General features: G+C 42.7%; 1 protein-coding gene across 1 annotated transcript; it reads right to left on the reverse strand.

Annotated features, from left to right (window-relative positions):
• Positions 1 to 236: 236 nt before the first annotated feature.
• LOC147439541 (ubiquitin-conjugating enzyme E2 8-like) lies at positions 237 to 16,830 on the reverse strand. Its single transcript, XM_086485362.1, has 4 exons — positions 16,670 to 16,830; positions 16,081 to 16,208; positions 624 to 728; positions 237 to 546 (listed from the first exon to the last, which is right to left on the reverse strand). Exons 1-4 carry the CDS (start codon positions 16,737 to 16,739, stop codon positions 403 to 405), a joined length of 447 nt encoding a protein of 148 aa, XP_086341488.1. The 5' UTR covers positions 16,740 to 16,830; the 3' UTR covers positions 237 to 402.
• Positions 16,831 to 20,638: the final 3,808 nt, after the last annotated feature.

Consider the following 20,638-nt stretch of genomic DNA (forward strand, 5'->3'; position numbering starts at 1 on the left):
GCAAAGCTTGCATAAGAGCTCCTGAATTTCCATTCCAGGAGCAGAAAATCCAAGGATAGCTCCTCACAATGGCTATAAAAAGCAGCAAAAAATGTATGGAGATGCTCTCAAACCTAAACTCCAGCTTCTTGTACTCACAAAACTTTTTTGCTGATGGCTCCAGGTTCTTTATCTACGGTGAGATCATGCTGACAAATTTAGTGAAACATTGTACCAGGCTGGCCCAACACCTCATGTGAAAACCCAAACCAGTCACAACCAACTGGCCATTTCAAAGTCAATCCACACACAGTTTCAAAAAGGCTTGGGAAAACCGGCTTAAAATATGTTAAAACAGTATTTAATTACACCTTTATAATTGCTGAGTATAGTCCAATATGATACTTGGAAGCCTTCTGTCCTTCAGCCCATGGCGTACTTTTGCGTCCAGTTCCTTGCAGTTGCTTCATATTTGCCCCTGTCTGTCTTGTACATGTGAGCGATCTCAGGGACCAGCGGGTCATCTGGATTTGGATCCGTGAGTAATGAGCATATGGAGAGCAAAACCTGCAGCATATCCCATAAATGTGAACTTTTGAGCTGCAAACAAATGAACAACAATCCAGCTTTGACGAAAATACTACTTTGGAAATGGTGAGAGCAGGACTCCATTGCTCCTTCAAAATGTCTAGACAGATGCTTCCATTGCTGTTAATATTTGGGTGGAAGACCTTGGTTCTGAAAGCAACCTGCCAAAGTACAAAGAAGCACTAAACTGAGATTGCCAGCAACGATGATAAGACAGGACAGCACAAAATCTTAAGTAGTTGCCTTTCTTGCTGTCCTAACATGCATATTTTTAATCATCCAAGATTTAATACAAAACAAGGTCAGAAAAACAAGGTCAGAACCCTCCCCCCTGAATCAGCTCCAATGAAACATCTTCAAACTGTGATCATGACTGCAGGTGAAAAATAAACCAAGAACAAACAAATATCCTGCTTCATTACGTAAACCAGATGATAAAGTAGGTTCTCCAGAAAATCATCATACAGTGAATTTTCAGTTTCTTTGATCCCGGGACTACTCTAGCCCTTTTCCTCTTGTAGGCTTGTTGCTGTGATACACAGAAATGCTTGTTTTGAAAGAACAAAATCCTTTCTTCAACGGGGAAAGATCTGTTTGAAAGAATTGAGGAAACCCACAAAGTTCCTCCCAATGAAGTTCCATGTTTACTTCATTTAAAAATATTCATTTGTGCTTTTCATTTTAACATGTTACCGAATTTGAAAAGGGGGCTGGAACTGTTGGCTGATTCTATTGAAAATCTTTGACCAAATGTTTGAAAACTTGAACTTGGTGCACGAACAAATTCTTGCTCATATGACTCAGAGAAATGGCAAGATGATTTCTTCTTCAGTTTACAGATTGTCCAACTGTGTCACATGCAGCTCTATGGAGACACCTTAGCAAGTGTGTGAGCATAGATACAAATGATTAGCCCTTTGAATCTGACAAGGCGGTAAAACACTGCAACAATGTTACAATATTGAAATTAACGTAAAACAGCAACTGGAATTCAAAATACACTATAGACGAGACACAAAGTGGCAGAGTTCCACTCTTAGAAGCAATGGCCCCTACACTAGGCCCCCCTGGTGGTATTTCGTCATATTATTGATCAAAGTGTCAAAGTTACAACTATCGGAGGGCACACACACTCACTGTCTGATATAATCAAAGTCGCAATCTCCAAAATAATGGTACCCTGGTCTCTCGTTTTCAGGCAACTTGCCCCAAAATCCCAAAAGCAGCTTGAAAATCACCGGTTTACAAAGTGCTAAAAGCACATAACGCATCTTCTATCTTTAACTGATGCCCCATAAAGCACCAAAGCCAACTTCTTTCATAAGCTGCCACCCAAAAGCAACCTCTCAAGCATCCAAGCTATCACGTCAGCAGATCGTACACCTGCACCACGTCATCAGCCACGTCACTGTCTGTACAGCTGCCATGTCAGCACACATGAATTGAAGCATTGTTTGCGAATGGCTGCGCTGTATTTGGGTCTTCAAAGTTACAAGTTCAGCTCCAATTCTGCTCTAATCTAAGCTTTTCCCGGTTTAGTGCAGACATGCCACACATCACTTTGTGACACTAAATCGAAAACGTCTCAGAAGCTCTCTCAGGAGAACAGGAAAAGGACTTTCAACTTTTGAGACAAGGACAATATTACAATGGAAGAAGAGATATCTCTAATGCTCTCTCTTTCATTACACAATTTGAAATTCCCTTTGCCGATGGCACTCCTCAGAAAAGTCAAAGGTGATGAATGTGGGCATTTACCTCATGGAAACGGCAAGCAGCCGATGGCTTGCCAAGATTTGAGGGGAACAAAGCAAGTACTTGGACTCCGTTGAAGGTTGATTTTATAAGCTATCAATATTACTACTATCAGTCTCCACCCGCTTGGTGGTTCAATAGTCAAATTTTTCATTTCTGGAATTCAAGATTCTGAAAACACCTCCAATGTCATCTTCCCCACGAGAAACTTCATCAAAGAACAAAGTTGATTAGAGTTACTATTTTTCTCAAGGACTATGCATTGGTGGGCTGTACTTTCTAGCAACCCCTATGGATCGAAGACTTTGCAGGAATTCAAGACTGCTTGGTAATCAGATATTAGAAATACACAGTCAGATTACCTTTTCCCTTTGAGATTATAGCATTGGTGAAGTGGTGGCTAGCATCCAACAACTCATGAAACATGCTCGAATCAAATACCACATCATTATTAGAGACCTGATGCAGAATCTGCTACAACTTTTAAGAAGAGAGCTTCCACACATGATACCTCACAAAAACCGACTAGCACATCTTTTGACACTTCTCCCAACCAGCTGACTTCTGAAGAGAGAGCCCCATACTGATCACAGGGAAAGTGCTTCAAGTGTGGACTTTTCATGGCCACATTTCTCAAGACTATCCCCGTCATCCATAAACTACGATAATACAGGCAACATGAAACCACATCCTACGATTAGATTGACTGTTGACTTGATAGGAATCCCCACCTTTGATAGGAAACCACATTCTACGATTGGATTAATTGTTGACCTGATAGGAATCCATCCATTGAACCATGCAAAGCTTGGGGCAAAGTTAGAGATCAAGATGGACTGATCCTCTTTGATCCAGAATCCATGCAAACTTTCATCTCCCCAAGGGCCAGAGTAAGTCGCAAGATTAAGCATCAATGAATATGCAAAAGGGATTCAAATTGAAGCACAGATGGCCAATGTACCTTACACCTCATCGATACCATTGATTGAATCACTTGGAGTCAGTATGATATGAAGCTTTACTGGGAAAGTCTTGATTCTACAAGTTTTATGGTAAGCTCGATGTCAAAACAGAGGGATTCCAATAGTAGGTCGAGGAGCGAAGAAGGCTTCAGAATGAATTCAGGAGTTAAAACATTGAGAACAAGAACAATGATTTTGTTTCTTCTAAATTATGAATATGAATGGATATGAATGCATGATTATAGAAAGAATGAAAGACTGATGACATAGTGTGATGGATATTCACTTGTCAGATGCAGCGGAATTGAGAGAGAGGTAGAATCGAGCAATCACACAAATCACAATCCTTGTTGTTAACCTTGCAGTAGTGAATGAGACTTAGCGTCAATGTTGTTCTCTTACTTGGAATTAATAGAGAGATCTAAGTTTGCGCACAACACTTTTCAAGCGTCTTTGGGGAAGGCGCCATTTGAGATTGTGGAGTATGGTAAAAAGGTTTCACTGATTCTGTGCACCAAGCAGAAGATTTTTTTAGCAGACCAATACACACAAGAATGCTTTTGTCAAGGTAAAGCAGGCTTTGCAGCAAGCACAGCATACGAAGGCAACAAACAAGCATCGTCGCAACTTGCAGTTGAAAGAGAATGATTGGATGCTACTTCGGTTTGAGAAAGCACACCTACGGAAGAGAAAGGGTAAGAAGAGGCTTTTTCCAAAGCTTGGTATGTGATACTATGGGCCGTTCCAGATTTGGGAAAGATAAACAATGTATCCTTTCGATTGAAGTTGCTAAATAGTGTCACAAAGTGATGATGTGGCATGACCACCCGAATGGACACTAGTGGAAAGTGTCAGATAAATGTCATAAGTTGTTCCAACCGTCCAATGGGGCCCAGGAAACACAAGAATAAAGCAAGGACTAATTTTGCGTGCTACCGTGGCAGGTTGTACGGAAACCCAAAATTCACCCTGATTGCTCACGTGGAGAGTTGTACGGACACCCACGAATTGCGGCACGATTTACGCTGGCAGCTTTTGGCGCTAGCATGAGAGACCACAACTTTTGGGTGAAAGTGCTTTTGAACCAAATGCTTTTGGGGCTCTGCTTTTGGGCATCCCTCGTACAATTTATAAGAGCCCTTGGGGCCTCACTGTGCACAGCATCTAGACGAAGAGTCTAAGAGCAGAGGACCCTCGGGAGTTGTACCTCGTTGTGATCAATAAACAAGAAATATTGAAAGACGCGCCAATTGTTGCTAAACTGGCTTTATTTGACAAGAAAATAATTCTAAATGAATTATTGGATTTATAAGTGAGAGGGTTTTCTCGCTTGGAACAACAGGAAAAATAATTCTAAATGAATTATTGGAATTTTAAGTGAGAGGGTTTTTCTCACTGGAGACATCCGAGTACAGAATATTCCTAGTGCGTCATTCAGAGTAATGACGGGAGCACTGTGAAAGGGAATATCTGTAAGGCCACCAGGAACAAGTACTTCTGATGCGTCACATCGGATGGGTGACAGGGAGCATCGGGAAGAAGTATCCGACCATCCGGGAACGGACATCTTTGATGTGTCATAGGATGGGTGACATAGAGCATCGTGAAGGAGATTGTACCGTAAGTTCGGTAGGAAAGGACTAGGTGATGGGTATTCCTGATGCGTCACAAGGTGGGTGACGGGTGCATCGGAAAGGGAATATCCATAGTCGGGAGGAAATTCCGAACTGTGTTAGAATTGTGCACAAGGAAAAAGCAAGCACTTGAATGAAGATGGGTTCAGAGGAAACTTTGAGGAAAAACAGATGCTTTTTGAGAAAGCGGGATTGCTTTTCGAGAAAGCAGATGCTTTTCCGCGAGGAAGTCTATGTCTGCATTGTAACTGTGCATGTGATTGCATCCAAGGACGCCTGGGAAGTGCTGTGAAAGCATTGTTTTTAACTTATAAGGTTTTATTGAGTTTTTGGGCAGGTTCATACTATTTTTAAAATATGCCGGCCGCCCACTTAATAAGTGGGCAGCCATCTGATAAATAAGGCAACAGATCAGCCAGCGTTTTCTCTCTCTTTTTCTGGCAGAACAGAAAAAAAAAAATTTAAAAAAAAAAAAAAAACGGCCGAGATCTTTATGCGAGCAGCTATTCGTGCCCGGGGCTAGGAGCTATAAAAGCATCACATGCCCTCACTCAGAGGGGAGGACCAATCTTTGCAAGGAGGAGATGCTGCTGCAGATTTCAGCCGTAAAGAAGACGTTGCCGGTGCCCCAAGTGTACCACATGTCGCCAAGACCCAGTGCGCGAGTTCCCTCGCGAAGAAGTGCCTACGAAGCGTGTTTCCATCGCGACAAGTTGCTGTTTTTCTCTATTTTCAGCCCATAAACGTCGTAGACGGGGCTGATTTACGAGAAGGAACCCGAGAACACACCTCTTTTGTGTGTAGGATTGGAAGAGAGGATTTTCTATGGAGAGATCTCTTCCGGGGAATTGCTTTTCGAGAACGGAGTTGCGTTTCGAGCGTCGAGACTTTGAAGGTAACGATTTTCATGTTATGAACTCTGAGTATTTGTTTGCAGGTGTACTTCCTCTTAGTGAGGGAGTAGGAGCAGAGGAAGGTATGAGCCTCTGCAAGGAGAAAAGCGCTCTGAGGAACTAGAGCCAGATCAGCCCAAGGGTTTCGTACCCGAGTTTGGGAAGTAGATCCACGGATTGGAGAGAGGTAGTCTCTCAAGTTGTGATCCGGAAGTTGGGATTCCAAGTGAGGACTTCGTGTCCGGGAAAGCAGAGTTGTTCTGCGGGAAGAGGACTCTGGAAAGAGAGTTGGAAAAGAGTTGCAGGGATGCCATGCCCTAAGTCTGGAAGGTGAGATCCAGAGGCGAGAACCTTGATTCTCGAGGAATTGGAATAAGGAACGGAAGTTCCTTGGAATAGGGTTTTGCCCTAGGAATCGGAAGCTGAGGCTTCTGGGAACCATCAAGTCTTATTCTAGAACGAACGTGGTAATACGTTCGGTTCAAGTGCTTGTATAGACTTCTCCTCAAAAATAAAGATACTATTACGGGGGGGGGGACCAGCCCATCTTCTGGTCCCAGTACTGTGTCGATCTTCTCACTCTCTATCTCTCTCTCTATTTATTTCTCTCTATATCCTTTGGCTTCAGTAATAAGTGATAAATCCTATTTATCCGAATGTATTTTATATTGTTATGCGCTCCCGTTTGTGACACCAGTCTTTAGGGCGAGTGCTTCTGGGCGCGGAACTCTGCCATCTCTCTCTCTCTCTCTCTCTCTCTCTCTCTCTCTCTCTCTCTCTCTCTCTCTCTCTCGTAGAAAGAGCTTGCACGCGTAGAGAGAGGGGGGGGAAAACCTCTTCTTCACTTCTGTACCCCTCTCCCTCTCTTGTTGCAGCCTTTCAATCATGAGAAAGCAGAAGGGCAAGGATGACCCGGTGGAGGATGCCATCCAAAAATGCAAAGAAGAATTGAGCGAGTCCATCAGCAAGATCAACCGCCACCTCCTAGGTACTATTAACGTACTCGACGCGCGCGTGGCAGCATAGGAAAGCACGATACATACACTCGAGGATCGTGTGAAGACCCAAGATGAGGAAATCGCACTGAGCTTGCAGAGGTGCGATCGCAGAATGTCCTCGAAGAGGGAGAGCTTCAACCCTCAGTAATTGAAGAGCTTAACACAATTAAGGAACAAGTGCGGGCCATCAAAGAAGGTGGGGAGCAACAAAAAGAAATGACGACCTCGTGGGTAGATGTCGTCACAAAGACCCAACAAAAAGCAAAAAAGGCCGAAAAATGGATCGAGATTGTCAAGAAAGGAAAAGGTAAGGAAATAACCCCCACTCCCACACCAACCATCATCAACTTGACACTTGAAGAGGAGTAAAGGAGACGTGTGCGGACCTTACACGTAAGGATATGTGGCCTCAAAGACCAAGATAATGTGGATGACGAGGTGAAAGAACTCATGACTCTGGTGGGGGTCAACGAGCAGACGCATACGAGGGCTTGGAGAGTGGGCACTAAGAAAAGTGGGAGCAACGGAGAAACCTCGAAGGAAAGGGCACTCATTTTCTGCTTCCCCTCCATGGAAGCAAAGAATGACTTCTTGAAGAAGAGACCGACTCTAAAGAAGACTGGCATCTTTCTTAGAGATGACCTCACCCTCTCGCAAATTGCTCATATGCAAGAAGTAATGTCGGAAATTAGAGCAGCAAGGGAAAAGAGGAAGATTGCTTTTTGCAGGAATCGAAAGGTGGTGATATTGGAGCAACGCCCGCATGACGGTGTGAGACCTATGGGACCACACTAAAGATGGCAACCTGGAATTGTAATGGGTCACTCCGTCTCGATGTAGGGGCCTTTGAGGATAGCTTCACGGGAGAGAGATCGTTTTCTACTCTGAGACGCATCAAGCCCCTGGGCAATCCATGCAAAGGTGAGCAGATATAGATGGGAGATAGCCTGCAGACTAGAGACCAGATCGGAGCATCGAGGACGGGGCTCAAGAGGAGTGGCAAGTCTATTCAGGGAGGAGTTGCAACCATTGATATATATAACGCGCAAGGATGAACAGGCTAGGTACATGTGGGTGAGACTCAAGGCAGAGACGCGCAGCACGCCACCGAGAATGCACTTCGTCAATTGGGCTTGGTCAAAAATTTCGCATACTAGGGATCCTTTGAATACTTGAGCATCTGTCGAGCACAAGCATCAACCTGCTATTGACGCAGCATCTCCATTCGTTCATATTCTGTCGATGAGACCCCATATCCTTCTCTCGAGTCGACAGAAGGTGGGCGTTGTCCATTCAAATCTTCCGTGTTCTCACTCGACCCTAAGTGGTCAGGTGGATTGGTCTGATCCTTGCAGGATCCCGTAGAAGGAAAAATTCATTGAGCTCTTATACCACTGTAACACACTTGGACACCCCAAGTCGAAAATCTTGGACGACACACAAGAAAATACTTAAAACCACGTAACAGAATCGTATCACAATTTAAGAGAGACGACACGACCCGATGTAATTTCGTGCCCAGAGATACTGGCCCCAAAGTCTGGCACACCTTTCAGTGTTTATTTTTATATTAATGCTTGAGCAAAGTACAAATTCCGAGGGTCCTTTTGCTCAGTGCTCCCAGGCAAATCTGAGAGAGAAAGAGACCCTAGTTACAACTTTATAGGCCCATGGCCTTCCAAAAGTAGTACATGAAAAGCTTCAACTTCTAAACGCATCCCAAGCCCAAAAGCTAGTGCTCCAGGCAACCAATGCAATTTTCGGCGCAAAAAATCGAGCGTCCGTACAGCCTGCCACGTCAGCGCGATTTATGGAATTCTGCTTGCATGCCACGTCAACAACCGCTCACTTTTTTTCTTTTAATATTCTTGTCTCCTTGGGCCCCATCGGACGGGACCCCCATAGGTTGGGACAACTTATAAAAGATCGTTTTATCCATCAATTGGACATGCCACGTCAACATTTTGTGACACGAATCTCCGTTGTTTTCTTCCGTATTTGAGTGGTCGGGTGCGACAATTTCTTTTTGGCAAGATTCGTCGACTGAATCCATGTGTTTGATGAAAGTAAAGGGATCGAATTCTCCATAGAAGAAGAATCCTCTGAGCTCTGATACCACCGAATCCATGTGTGTTGCGAGTAAAGGGATAGGAATCTTCGTAGAAGAAGAATCGTTTGAGCTTTGACACTCCAAGCTAAAGATCTAATGCAACTAAAAGAAACACTAAAAGAACGGAACAAAATTGAGAGAGAGAGAGAGACGACACGGCACGGCGGGGTTCCACGACCAAAAGTACTGGCCCCAAACTTGGCACCCCTTCTCGTATTTCTTTATTATTAAGCTTCAACAAGTACAATGTCTGCTGGTCCCCTCTCTCCACAGTGCTCCCAAACTAATCTGCCAGAAGAGAGGCCTTGGCAATTCTTATAAAGGCCTCTGGCCAAAAGCAATGCATGAAAGGTAGTAGTCTAAACACACCTGAAAGCCAAAAGCTAGTGTTCTCTTGAGTTGTCCGCACGCAGTGCCACGTCAACATGTCAGCCTAATTTGCGACACGATTTGTGGAGGTCCGTACAGCCTGCAACATCATCAGTCGTTCGCAATTTTTGAATGTCGTGCTTATTTTATGAGTTTTAGGCCCTTTGCTCGGGGTACCATAAGTCGCGAACACTTTATTGGCTCTTCTGTGCTATAGGCCATGCCATGTTATCACTTTGTGACAATGAACTAAGTGAAAGAACTTCTTGAAAAGGGTCTAATCCAACCCAATACATCACCTTATTATTCACCAATGCTGAAGAACAGGTTTTCAATACCCAGGATCAATGATATACTTGACACGCTACAAGGTTCTACGTGCTTTAGAATCGACCTTAAAAGTGGCTACCATCAAATCAAGATCGCTCCTCAAGATGTATACAAGACTGCATTCAAGACGTCCTTTGGATTGTACGAGTAATTGGTGATGTCTTTTAGTCTCACAAAAGCTCCTACAGTGTTCAACAAGATTATCGACAAGATTTGGTAGGATTTTTATAGAGTACGCGTCATTTGTGGGCACCTTTTTTGATGACATCATCGTGTTCTCCAAGAGTGAAACAGAACACAAACACCATCTCTTACAAGTCTTTCACACATTATGGCAACACAGACCGGTGGGTCAACGGGAAAAAGGAGCGAGTTTTTCTTGCCAAAAATACACTTTTAGAGGTACATCGTCTCTGCAAAGGGTGTAAAGATGGACACGGCCAAAATAGAAATCATCACAAATTGGCCTGATTTGAAAAATGTACATGAAGTTCAAAGCTTTTTCGGCTTATGTTTGTACTACAAGCAGAAAGTTTGCGGAGATTGCTTCTCCCTTACACATTTTAACTCAAAAAGGAGTTCAAGATTCTTAAGGAAAAGTTGACAACTTGTCCTGTATTGATTTTACCGTATTTGCAGTGAGGTTATAAGGGGGAAGTGATTAAACTTTCTAACCATTACTATGGGCTGTTTTTTAAATAATTGACCAAGTGAATGACGTCACATTCCAATTAGAGCTACTGCCTAATTGGAAGATCCATAATGCTTTCCATGTTAGTTTACCCCGACCATATGTGGGACCGCCTCCGAGCCAGCCTACCACTAAGGGACCCCTTTGAGGTTGAGAAAACAGAAGAGATACTCCAACCAGAGCAGATCGTTCATCATCCGGGGCTGATTTGATGCACCTTTGGATCCTTCTTGATTCGGGATTGTGGATGGCCACCAAAGGTAGATCTGGAGCTGACTTGCGCTCCCGATGTGAGAGGAATGAAGGGCTGAAAGTTGGCTGCAAAAACGCAGATCTGCGACAAAAAACGCAGCAGATCTCTCGTGTAAAGCAGGGCTGAAAAGGCAGATCTCGATGATGGCCATGATGGGTAACAATGGAGCACTCGATGCCGGCGAGTGAATGGCCGAGAGAAGGCTCGATGGGCTGCCGAAGTACCAAAACGCAGCTGTGACAACCTAGCGTTAATGGATCTCGCACCACTATGGCGGTGACGAGCTGAAAACTGAAAATGCTGGCTGATCTGGTGGGATCTACAAAGCTCTAGGGCTGGAAACTCAAAACGCTGGCTGATCTGATGAGAAAACGACAAGGCTGATCTGGATCTCCAAAACGCCAGGCTGCCTACTACTCCTGCTAGCACTAGGATGATCTAATGATTGAATACGCTAGCACCTGCTCTCCCTATATAGGTGAGGTATAAGCCTTATAAATTCATTAAGGCTTAGGTAAGGCAACTGTCCACTAGGTTTTCCAACAAATAAATCAATTTATTGATTTTTTAAAATTGAGCCAGGGGGTTCCGGATCGGGTGAAACTGTCACACATCTCCCAACCCGAGAATCTGATCGACGCGAGGAATGGCTCGTTGGATTCTTCTAACCGGAACTACATGCAGGTCATGCCAGATGCCCACCGTAGTGTAATAACATCTATCAAAACGCGCGTCCAAACCATTTATGCAAGAGGGTCTAAAATTAGAAAACCTAACCTAATGGACTCGTCCGGACATGCAGGTCCTGCGAGGCTCACAAAATTCCCGGTACTAATCCTCCTAGGTATCTAGACATCCCTATCTAAGAAGGGGAAAACTGGCTCTGGAAGTCGATGAAGCATGTCCACGTGGCACACAGAGCCATGTGCACGTGACACTGGGCCACTTATATAGCACCAAAAGGTTGGGTCGAGCAGTGCATTAGCGAGCCTCACAACCTGCTAAATTAATGCAAAAAGTCACTTATCATTAAAATGACTTAAGAGACTCTTCACACGCCTAAATGCTAAAATAATTGTACTGTGCAAGAGAGGGTATGCAACTACGATCGGCTTAAACATGCACGTCCTGCTAGGACTGACACTAGCTTGTAGTAGAAGCTTGTCCACGTGGCTCAAGTGTAATGCGTGCGTGACACCCTCCTTGTTAAAGGTGAGACACAACAGCCAAACTTCTTCTTGTGCATACTTTCTGTACCATTGATGCTGGATGCTTCTGATGCTTGTGGATGCATAAGCATATGAAAACTCCTCCAAACTTATGGACCTGTGGATGTAGGTACTGCTGCGATGTAACCACCAACCATACAAGTTACTAGGTAGCCTTACTACCGTCGCAGAATATCAGCCTTGATGCTGACTCTGTCTTGCGAGCAAGTACTACCACTCAAATACTCATGTCGTGAAAACATTGCGGGTGAAGATGAAGGGTAAGGGTGCTCGTAGGTATTTCCAATGGTTGCTTGTCGACGGAAGTGGATGCATGTTACATACAAATGCGAATGCAGAAGAGGGTTAGGGTTCCTTGCACCAACTCCTATATCCGCATACGAAGCAAGCAAATCTTGGTATTCAAGATCTGGATTTTCGTGTACCCGATGTTGATCTTCGTTCAAAGACATAGCGATGAAGACAAGAGTGCGCTCAATGCGCGATGGACTAAGGGTGGGAGTGGCTAATAAGTCCGGGGTCGAAGGGCGAAGCTTCTTTGAGACCCAAAAAAACTGAGAGAGGTTCTTTGGGTTCTTGGTTTTTCTTGGGTTCTTTAAGTTCTTCCCTTGAGCTCGTGAAGCCGAGCATGCGCAAAGCTCTCTGTTACCAATGCCAAGTGCAGCACAAGTGTTTTAATGGATTTAGCTTGGATCTAGTACTCTATACAAACACAAGGTTACTTTACTTCACTTGAAAAGAGGAATTGAACAAAACATAATGAAGGAGACAAAGAGAGAGAGAGAGAGAGAGAGAGAGAGAGAGAAGAGAAACGACACTACATGTCAGGTCCCAACCACCCTCGAGGGCCCCCTTGCTCTATTGCCAGAGCAAGTACTTGCTTTGTTACTTGCACAAATGCTGATACAATTGCTAAATGCTGAAATGCTAAGATGTTGGACGCATACTTGCTAGAGATGCTTGGTACTGCTACGATGCCGAGGGGTACTTGTCCTCTAGACACTTGGTACTGCAACGATGCTGAGGCTAAATGATGGAAACACTGAATGCTGGAAACGCTAATGATGAAGGCTGAAATCTGCTGGAAACGCTAAATGCTGGAAACACTAATGATGAAAGCTGAAATCTGCTGAAAATCGCTGATGCTGATGCTGGCGATAAGGGCTGAAAATCGCTGGTTGTGGAATGCTGAAAACGCTGATGATGAAGTGCTGAAAACGCTGAGTCTTGGAAGTACTTTGGTGCTTGATACTGCGGGTACTGGGTACTACTAGGTGTGGGTGCTGCGTGTATTACTCTTGCTGAGAGAAACGCCCACCGGGCCACTTATATAGCGCCAAAAGGCTGGGTCGAGCAGTGCATTAGAGAGCCTCACGACCTACTTAATTAATGCTAAAAGTCACTTATTATTAAAATGACTTAAAGAGACTGTTCACACATCTATATGCTGAAATGATTGTATTGTGCAAGAGAGGGTATGCAACTATGACCGACCAGAACATGCACGTCCTGCTAGAGGCTCACGAAGTGCTAGGCTAGGCCCTATGCTAAACTAGGACTGACGTTAGACTGTAGCAAAAGCTTGTCCACATGGCTCAAGTGTAATGCACGTTGTCGAGGGATATGGGGTTCGAGAGGTGAGCCAGGACAGCGTCAGGCTGCTAGCTGTGGGAAAAGAGAGTGGGAGAAGACGACAACACCGCACAATAAGCTGACAACCACTTTGACAATGTAAACGAAGCTTAAACCCTTGAATTTGACAGCATAGACGAGGTTTGAAGCTTGGTTACCAAAGCGGGCCGTTAGCGGCACTGTAATCTTGAATTAAATGATGATTAAGGAGTTTAAGCTCCTTAGAAAAGTCTGAGCGAAAACTATGATTGATAGAACAAAAGCTGATGATGAAGAGCGCTCGATGATAGTGGAGAGCGCCATGGAAATCTCGGTTCCCCTCTACTTCCTGTAGAGCTCTCTCCAATTAGAGCTCCTGTTGCCTTCCAAAAAAATAGATAACTTTCCTTTAAAAAAAGGGGCCCTTATGGGCATGTGGCCCCTCCTATTTTTGCCGATTTCTATTTTGGGCTTGCTTTCCTTGCATGTGAGGCACTTCCATCCTATTTCCGGATACCTTGAGGCCCAAGGCTTGTGTGACCATCCCCCGGAGGGTTGTCACAGCGGCATGACAACCCTCGTGGGGCTCCTCCCTTCAATAAAAAAAGTCGGGCCGTTTCGGCCGCGTGGGAGCCACTCGGCACACCACATCATCACCTTCGTTGCAAGCCACCAACGTCGTCGGTCCGCCAGCATGCACCGAAGCACCGCCACACGGAGCACCTACCACGGACACCGTAGCTGCCGCCCAAAGGAGCTCCCCCTCTACAACTCATGTTGCTTATGAGGGTGAACTCACTCGGGATATATATGGTGACTCTCTGGCCACGCATTCCCCATGTGGAATTTAATCCCTCCATGTGGCGGTGCCAGAAGAGCCATATCCCTCTAACCTCAAAACTCCCCTCTTATAATTCCTAAATTTCCTTCTTATGGGTCCAACTTTGACCACCCACCATCTGCCGTTCGGTGATCCGATGCTCGGGCCGCAAAGCCACAGTGAAAGTTCATGGCTCCACCTTCGAAAATTTGATCCTTGCCATAATTTGATCACCTTGCAACCTTAAACGATGCACTCAGAATTGGGCAAAAGTCACCAGACCCTCACCGCCGTGAATGCCCTCCAACTTTAGCCTTCAGTATCTCGTCGATCCAAACTCCGATTAATGTGCCGTCAACTCCTATGGTCTTCATATACCGCATAGCTTCCATACAAACCTTGGGGGGGCTGAAGAAACCCCAAATGGCACACCGATCGAGGCGACCAACCTAGCATAAAACTGGACCCCGATGAAACTTCAACTCACCGTATCTGAGCCGTTTGAACTCCGATTGCTAATCTAAAAACACCGGTGTGCACCATATGATGAGCACTTCAGACCCTACACTCCCTTCATCCCTAACCCTTCATCTGCAGTTGTCCAATCCGGTATGGATCTGCAAATCACTTCCCACTTCAAGCTGTCATAACTTCACACCGTAGCCCCAATGGACGAGCCGTAAAGACAAGCCTGTAGAGCACTCTGAGTACTGCATTTTTAGTCCATAAACTTCCATTTTTCACCACTTCAAACATCCCCACTGTCAGCATCAAGAACATAGTTCTTGGCCCTTTATAACCGCACTTGGCATACATTTAGCATTAAACTTTGCCTATTATTGAGCCCTGGTAACTGCTCAATAAACGTATAGGCTTCAAATAAGCTTAATCTACATCCTTTTGTTCTTTTTTCCATGGTGGAAACGGAGCGACAAGACAACGTGGCATCTCCTACCATGTTCTTTGATACACATTAGGAGGATTCACCAAGCTAGCATTCATGGTTGAGAGATAGAGAATGAGAGAAAGAGAGAGTACACAAGTGTTGAAATGAACTTAAAACACTTTACAAATCATACTTGAATGAGAGTACATCTATGCCTCTTAAAGAGAGGTTGAGTTTGGTGGCATTATGGGCAATTACATCACTTATGGAATCAATTCTCTAAAGGATCATGCATGCGACCTATGGTGACTTGGATAATGACTAGAATGTGAGCAAACAATATTGATGACAAAGTTATGGATGTATCTTCTTGTAAATGAGAATTTATCTCAGTATGTGAGCGGATATAGATATTCCTCCCACACCATGATCAGCAAGAGTGCTTGGCTCCTAATCAAGCCAAGCGTCAATTGATATATCCAACTTATTTTGCCTTGGGTTGCACTATCTCATGTAAATGTGTTAGCCCTCCCTTCTCCCCTAACCTTTTCAGACACCCAAACTCTTCTTGAGATATGTTCCTGAACTACAAACCTCAAGCTTTCTAACACACGAGGGGCTACTACCATTGCTATGTGTGTCTACAACAAAATAGAAAAGTAAAAGAATTCAAGTCCTACTATCAACATCTGAGCAACTTTATCCTTGAAGTAAAGACTCCAAGCCAATACATCGCAAAAATAACAAACATGCATACATCCATATTGGCAAAAACAAAGGCTCTGATGGACTCCTTGAAACTGTAAATACTGAGCAGCCAAACGCTCAATGCTTTGTTTTGTACACATAAGAATAAATTTTGTAGACGCAATCTAAGTAAGCTGAGTACATCTTGCCATCAGACAAGCTTCACAAGAGTTCAATAACTTCAGTTGCAACAGAGAAAGGCCACAGGTATATAAATAAATTAACCTTTGGAGGCTTGAAGGGATAGTCGGGAGGAAAATGGATTGTGACCAAGAAAACACCTCCTGCATATGGACTGTCAACAGGTCCCATGATTGTGGCCTGCCAATGGAACATATCTTCTGCGACTGGGCCTGTCATTGGTGCAAAATTTGGTCAATTTCACAATATTGATAGCCAATATGCATGCACATGCTCACTGTCTAGCTCATTGCAGCCCTTAAAAAGTATAGAGCCTGCAGCCATACAACTGAGGGCACTCGTACACGTATGTGCACTAGCACGCACACACGAACACGCACACAGACACACATCATCATCCAGCTCATTGCAGCCCTTAAAAGGTATAGGGCATGCAGCCGCACAACTGAGGGCACTTGTACACATATGTGCGCGAGCACGCACACAGACACACATCATCATCCAGCTCATTGCAGCCCTTAAAAATCCTGAGTGCACTGCATCACCACACACACACACACACTAATCTAGCCCTTAACGTCCAGAGCACATCGTTTAGATAAGAATCATCCAGCTCACGGTCGAAGGCCACATAACCCTAACCGTGAATTCGAAGTCTGACTGAGATAAAAACCTGCACTGCAAGACGTAGGAGGGTCCTTCTGCAGGTCCTTCAGCTCTTTCAAGATGCGCTTGGACGCCATGATGCCCAGACAGTGTAACTCGGCAATCAACAAGAACGAGTCGAGAAATTTTAGCAAAATGCCAGAAAGGAGACGGGAGCGAAGGTGGAGGATTTATTATGATTATGATTATCATATGACCTCAATCAAAGATCTATCCGACGAGGCTCGAACTCGAGACCCATTATAATATATATATAAACATATACATACATATACATATACATTTAGAGAGAGAGACACAACGGGAACAATCTATTTGACGTCAAGACTTGATACTCAAGCAGATTAATCATCTCTCTCTCTCTCTCTCTCTCTCTCTCTCTCTCTCTCTCTCTCTCTCATAGTGCTTCTTGCCCATACTTTAGAAGATGCACAAAAGTTTATGATTGTCTTGGAAAATTGTTGCTTGCATAGTGGGTTGATTGTGAATGGCTCCAAGACACAGGTTATGGTTGTGAAATATGCATTGTGTACAATAAAGAGCCCCTTGAGGTAGTGGAGAGCTTTAAGCACCTTGGCCTTAAAGTTCATGCCAATCATAAATGTAATGATTGCAGTACATGATGCTTAAAATCTGGGAAGAGATCCTACTACGTATTTGACAACGTGACTAAATGTTAAGGTTTCAAGAAATATATCTTTGACACCTTGGTGACACGGTGCTCCTTAATGGAGTTGAAGTATGGGGTGGTAGTATATTGAGAATGTCCAAAAGCGCTTTTTTATGAACTTTTCTCCAAGTCAAGATACAAACACCCTACATGCTCTTACTTCTTAAGTAAGGCTCACTTCCCATTGAATTATTAGTATGGAGAGAGTCATGGAGTACATGGCTAAGATGAGGCAAAACCCTTCACGTACGTGTAAAAATTGCATAGGAAGCAAGTTAAAAAATCTCAAAGACACACGGCAAGAAGATTCAATTTCTTGCAAAACAATTGCAACCCTCTATATCTACAAATTTTTCTACCCAACCTACCTATTACAACAACAACTCTCGACATTTTAATTTTTTCAACAACAGGTATAAAACATAGAATCTGATGCACCATGTGCACTCACTTATTTCTCTGATAATGTATTTCATATAAATAATGGATCCACCTCTATCAATGTAAATTCAAATCTTGAACTTAGAAACGACAATGCACAATCAAGCTTACGAGACACTTGTCCTATTTGTTTTAAGTGTTAGCATCGTGGACACATTGCTTCAAGTTTTTCTTTTAAACCTCCTGTGAGAGACCCACTACCAACGCCAAAAAACCTTCCGCTTATGTGACTTACATGTATGCAGGTGTGGTTGAGGACGAGCATCAAGATTGGACTCAAGACTCTCTCATGAATGAATCAACATTGGCACTCGATATTGGAACTCTTTATTGTATATGGTTGGTTTTATTAATGACCATGAGATTACCGTTTTCATGGTAGGTTTCAAAGCACAACACAAAATGAAACACAAGAACTAAAAAACCTTAAAGTTCAAATAGGAGAATACAAACAAGCACACAATTTTCTTATTGCATCTTTGCATTCCACAAATATCATTCTAGGTATGTCTTTTTTTCATCAATACAACTCTGATATTGATTATTCCACACATACACCGACTTTGAAAAAGGTTGGAAATTAATCACGCGCTCTAGTGATAAATCACTTGAAATGTTTCCATTGATCTCTCACACACAAGCTCAGCTTGTATTACACAATCGTACCTGGTTTATGTTAGTGAAGTTGAAGAGTCTTCTCCTTCACTAATTGCTACAGCATATTACTCGTATCTTTTGCAATGTCAAGATTGTTTTACTTTGGACTAGTCTCAACATCTCTCTCCTTCTAGATTTGAGGACAATAGGATTGATTTTATTCTTGGTAGTCAACCTCCTCATAAAGCATCTTATATGCAAAATCCCATTCAACAAAAAGAAACTTAGAGACAAGTCACCAAACTACTTGACAGAAGCTTGATACAACACTCTAGTTCCACTTTTGGAGCCCGTGTTTTGTTAATATAAAAGAAAATAATACTTATAGGGTGTGCATAGATTTTCATATTTTAAATAAGGAAAATTCCAAGATTAAGTATCCCATCCGTTGCATTGATTGCTTGAGGTGCTCAAGGGAGCCACTATTTTTAGCAAGATTGACTCAAAATATGCTTATCATCAAATAAGAATGCATTTGTCAAACATTTGTAAGATTGCATTTTGCGCTCAAGTTGGTCACTATGAATTTCTTGTTATGCTTTTCGATCTCACAAATGCACCTGCTACTTTCAATTGTATGATGAATACACTCTTCAGTAATCATCAAGATTGTGTGATTGGTTTTTAGTAGATTGCAAAGAAAAAGCATTTGCATCTTGTTTTTTACAAATTTTATAAGAAACTTCTATATGCAAACCACAAGGAAAGTTCTTATTTAAGAATTGAAGTTGCAAAATGATGACTTATGAGGAAATCCATTATGTATGGCTTAGCATTACAAAAACGAGACTCACGAAAATTGCAAAACATCCTAAGGTTAAGCTTGCTCAGAGATTTTATGACCCTTTTGATAGCATTCAAAAGAATAATGATAATGAATTTAGGCTAGAATTATTTCCTCATTGGAGTATATATGATTTTTTTAAGATGTCTTCTACGTCCATTTAGAGGCAATTTTTCTATTGCACCTATGAGACTGATAATCCTTCTCGTGTAGAAGATGTAAAAGTATTTTCTAAAAGAATTTTGGATCATGATGTGACTACCACACGTGCTAGACAACAATATCATGAGTATTTGATAAAGTATATACACCATGAAGCTCAGTGGATTGAAGCTTCACTTCTTACTCATCAATATCTAGTACTCTTATCTACCCATCATAATATCACACATTAGTGTAAGATAGTGTATGACTCTTTTTTGTAAACTACAAATCGAGGAAACATGATTGTGTCAAGCTCTAATTAAAGAAACACATGTGTTTAATTTCACATTTTTCCATTTGTTATTCTCCAATGTAGATTGTCAATTGAGGCAACGCTCATTTTTATCTGCTCTATCAATATAGCACAATCAATGCATACAAATCATTGATTGAAGCACTATGGTGTAGATCGTTGATTGAGGAAACATTGTCACATTGTGAGATCATCAATTGAGGCAGTACAATTGAGGACAATTGCTTTTTTACTTGGGGGTATGTTATGAAAATGTGAATTAAATACAGGTTTTTATTTTAATCCACCTTGATCATTCCATTGGTGAGAAATGTAAGCATGATGGTAATGTTGATCACTATAAGGCTAGATTTGTGGCAAAAGGGTATGCCCAAGTGAAGGGCACTAATTTTGAGTAGACTTTTTCTCCCACTTGTTATATGACTACCATTTGTAGCATTTGTGCATTGGCGCCTCATAATAGTTGGAATATACATCAGACATAAAGTGCATTTTTGAATATTCTTTACAAAAAAGGTAGGCAAACAAGGTCTGCAAGTTGAAAAAGATGGTGTATGATTTGAAGCAAGCTCCATGTGCTTGGTATGAAAAGATACATGCTTGTTTGGCTACACATGGTTTCCAAAATAGTCCGACTAAAAGCACTTTGGTATGTCAAGCATGCAAATGATGTATTTTTTATCATTGTGTTGTGTGTTGATGACATGTTACTCACTATACCAAACGAGGAATACATTGTTGATTTTAAAGCTAATTTGAATGCCTCTTATGAAACGTAAAACTTGGGGCTTTTGCATCATTATTTGGACATACAATTTGAGCAAGTTGATGGAGGTATTTCTTTGTGAGACATAGTACACTCAAACATTGTTTCGTACATTTGGCTTTGAAGATTGCAAGCCTATTGCTACTCCTATGGAGACAAGTTTGAAGCTTGGTCTTCATGCTACTAGAGAATAATTTGATG

This window comes from Adiantum capillus-veneris, chromosome 16, assembly GCF_014529385.1.
Source record: "Adiantum capillus-veneris isolate H3 chromosome 16, ASM1452938v2, whole genome shotgun sequence".
Lineage (NCBI taxonomy): Eukaryota > Viridiplantae > Streptophyta > Polypodiopsida > Polypodiales > Pteridaceae > Adiantum > Adiantum capillus-veneris.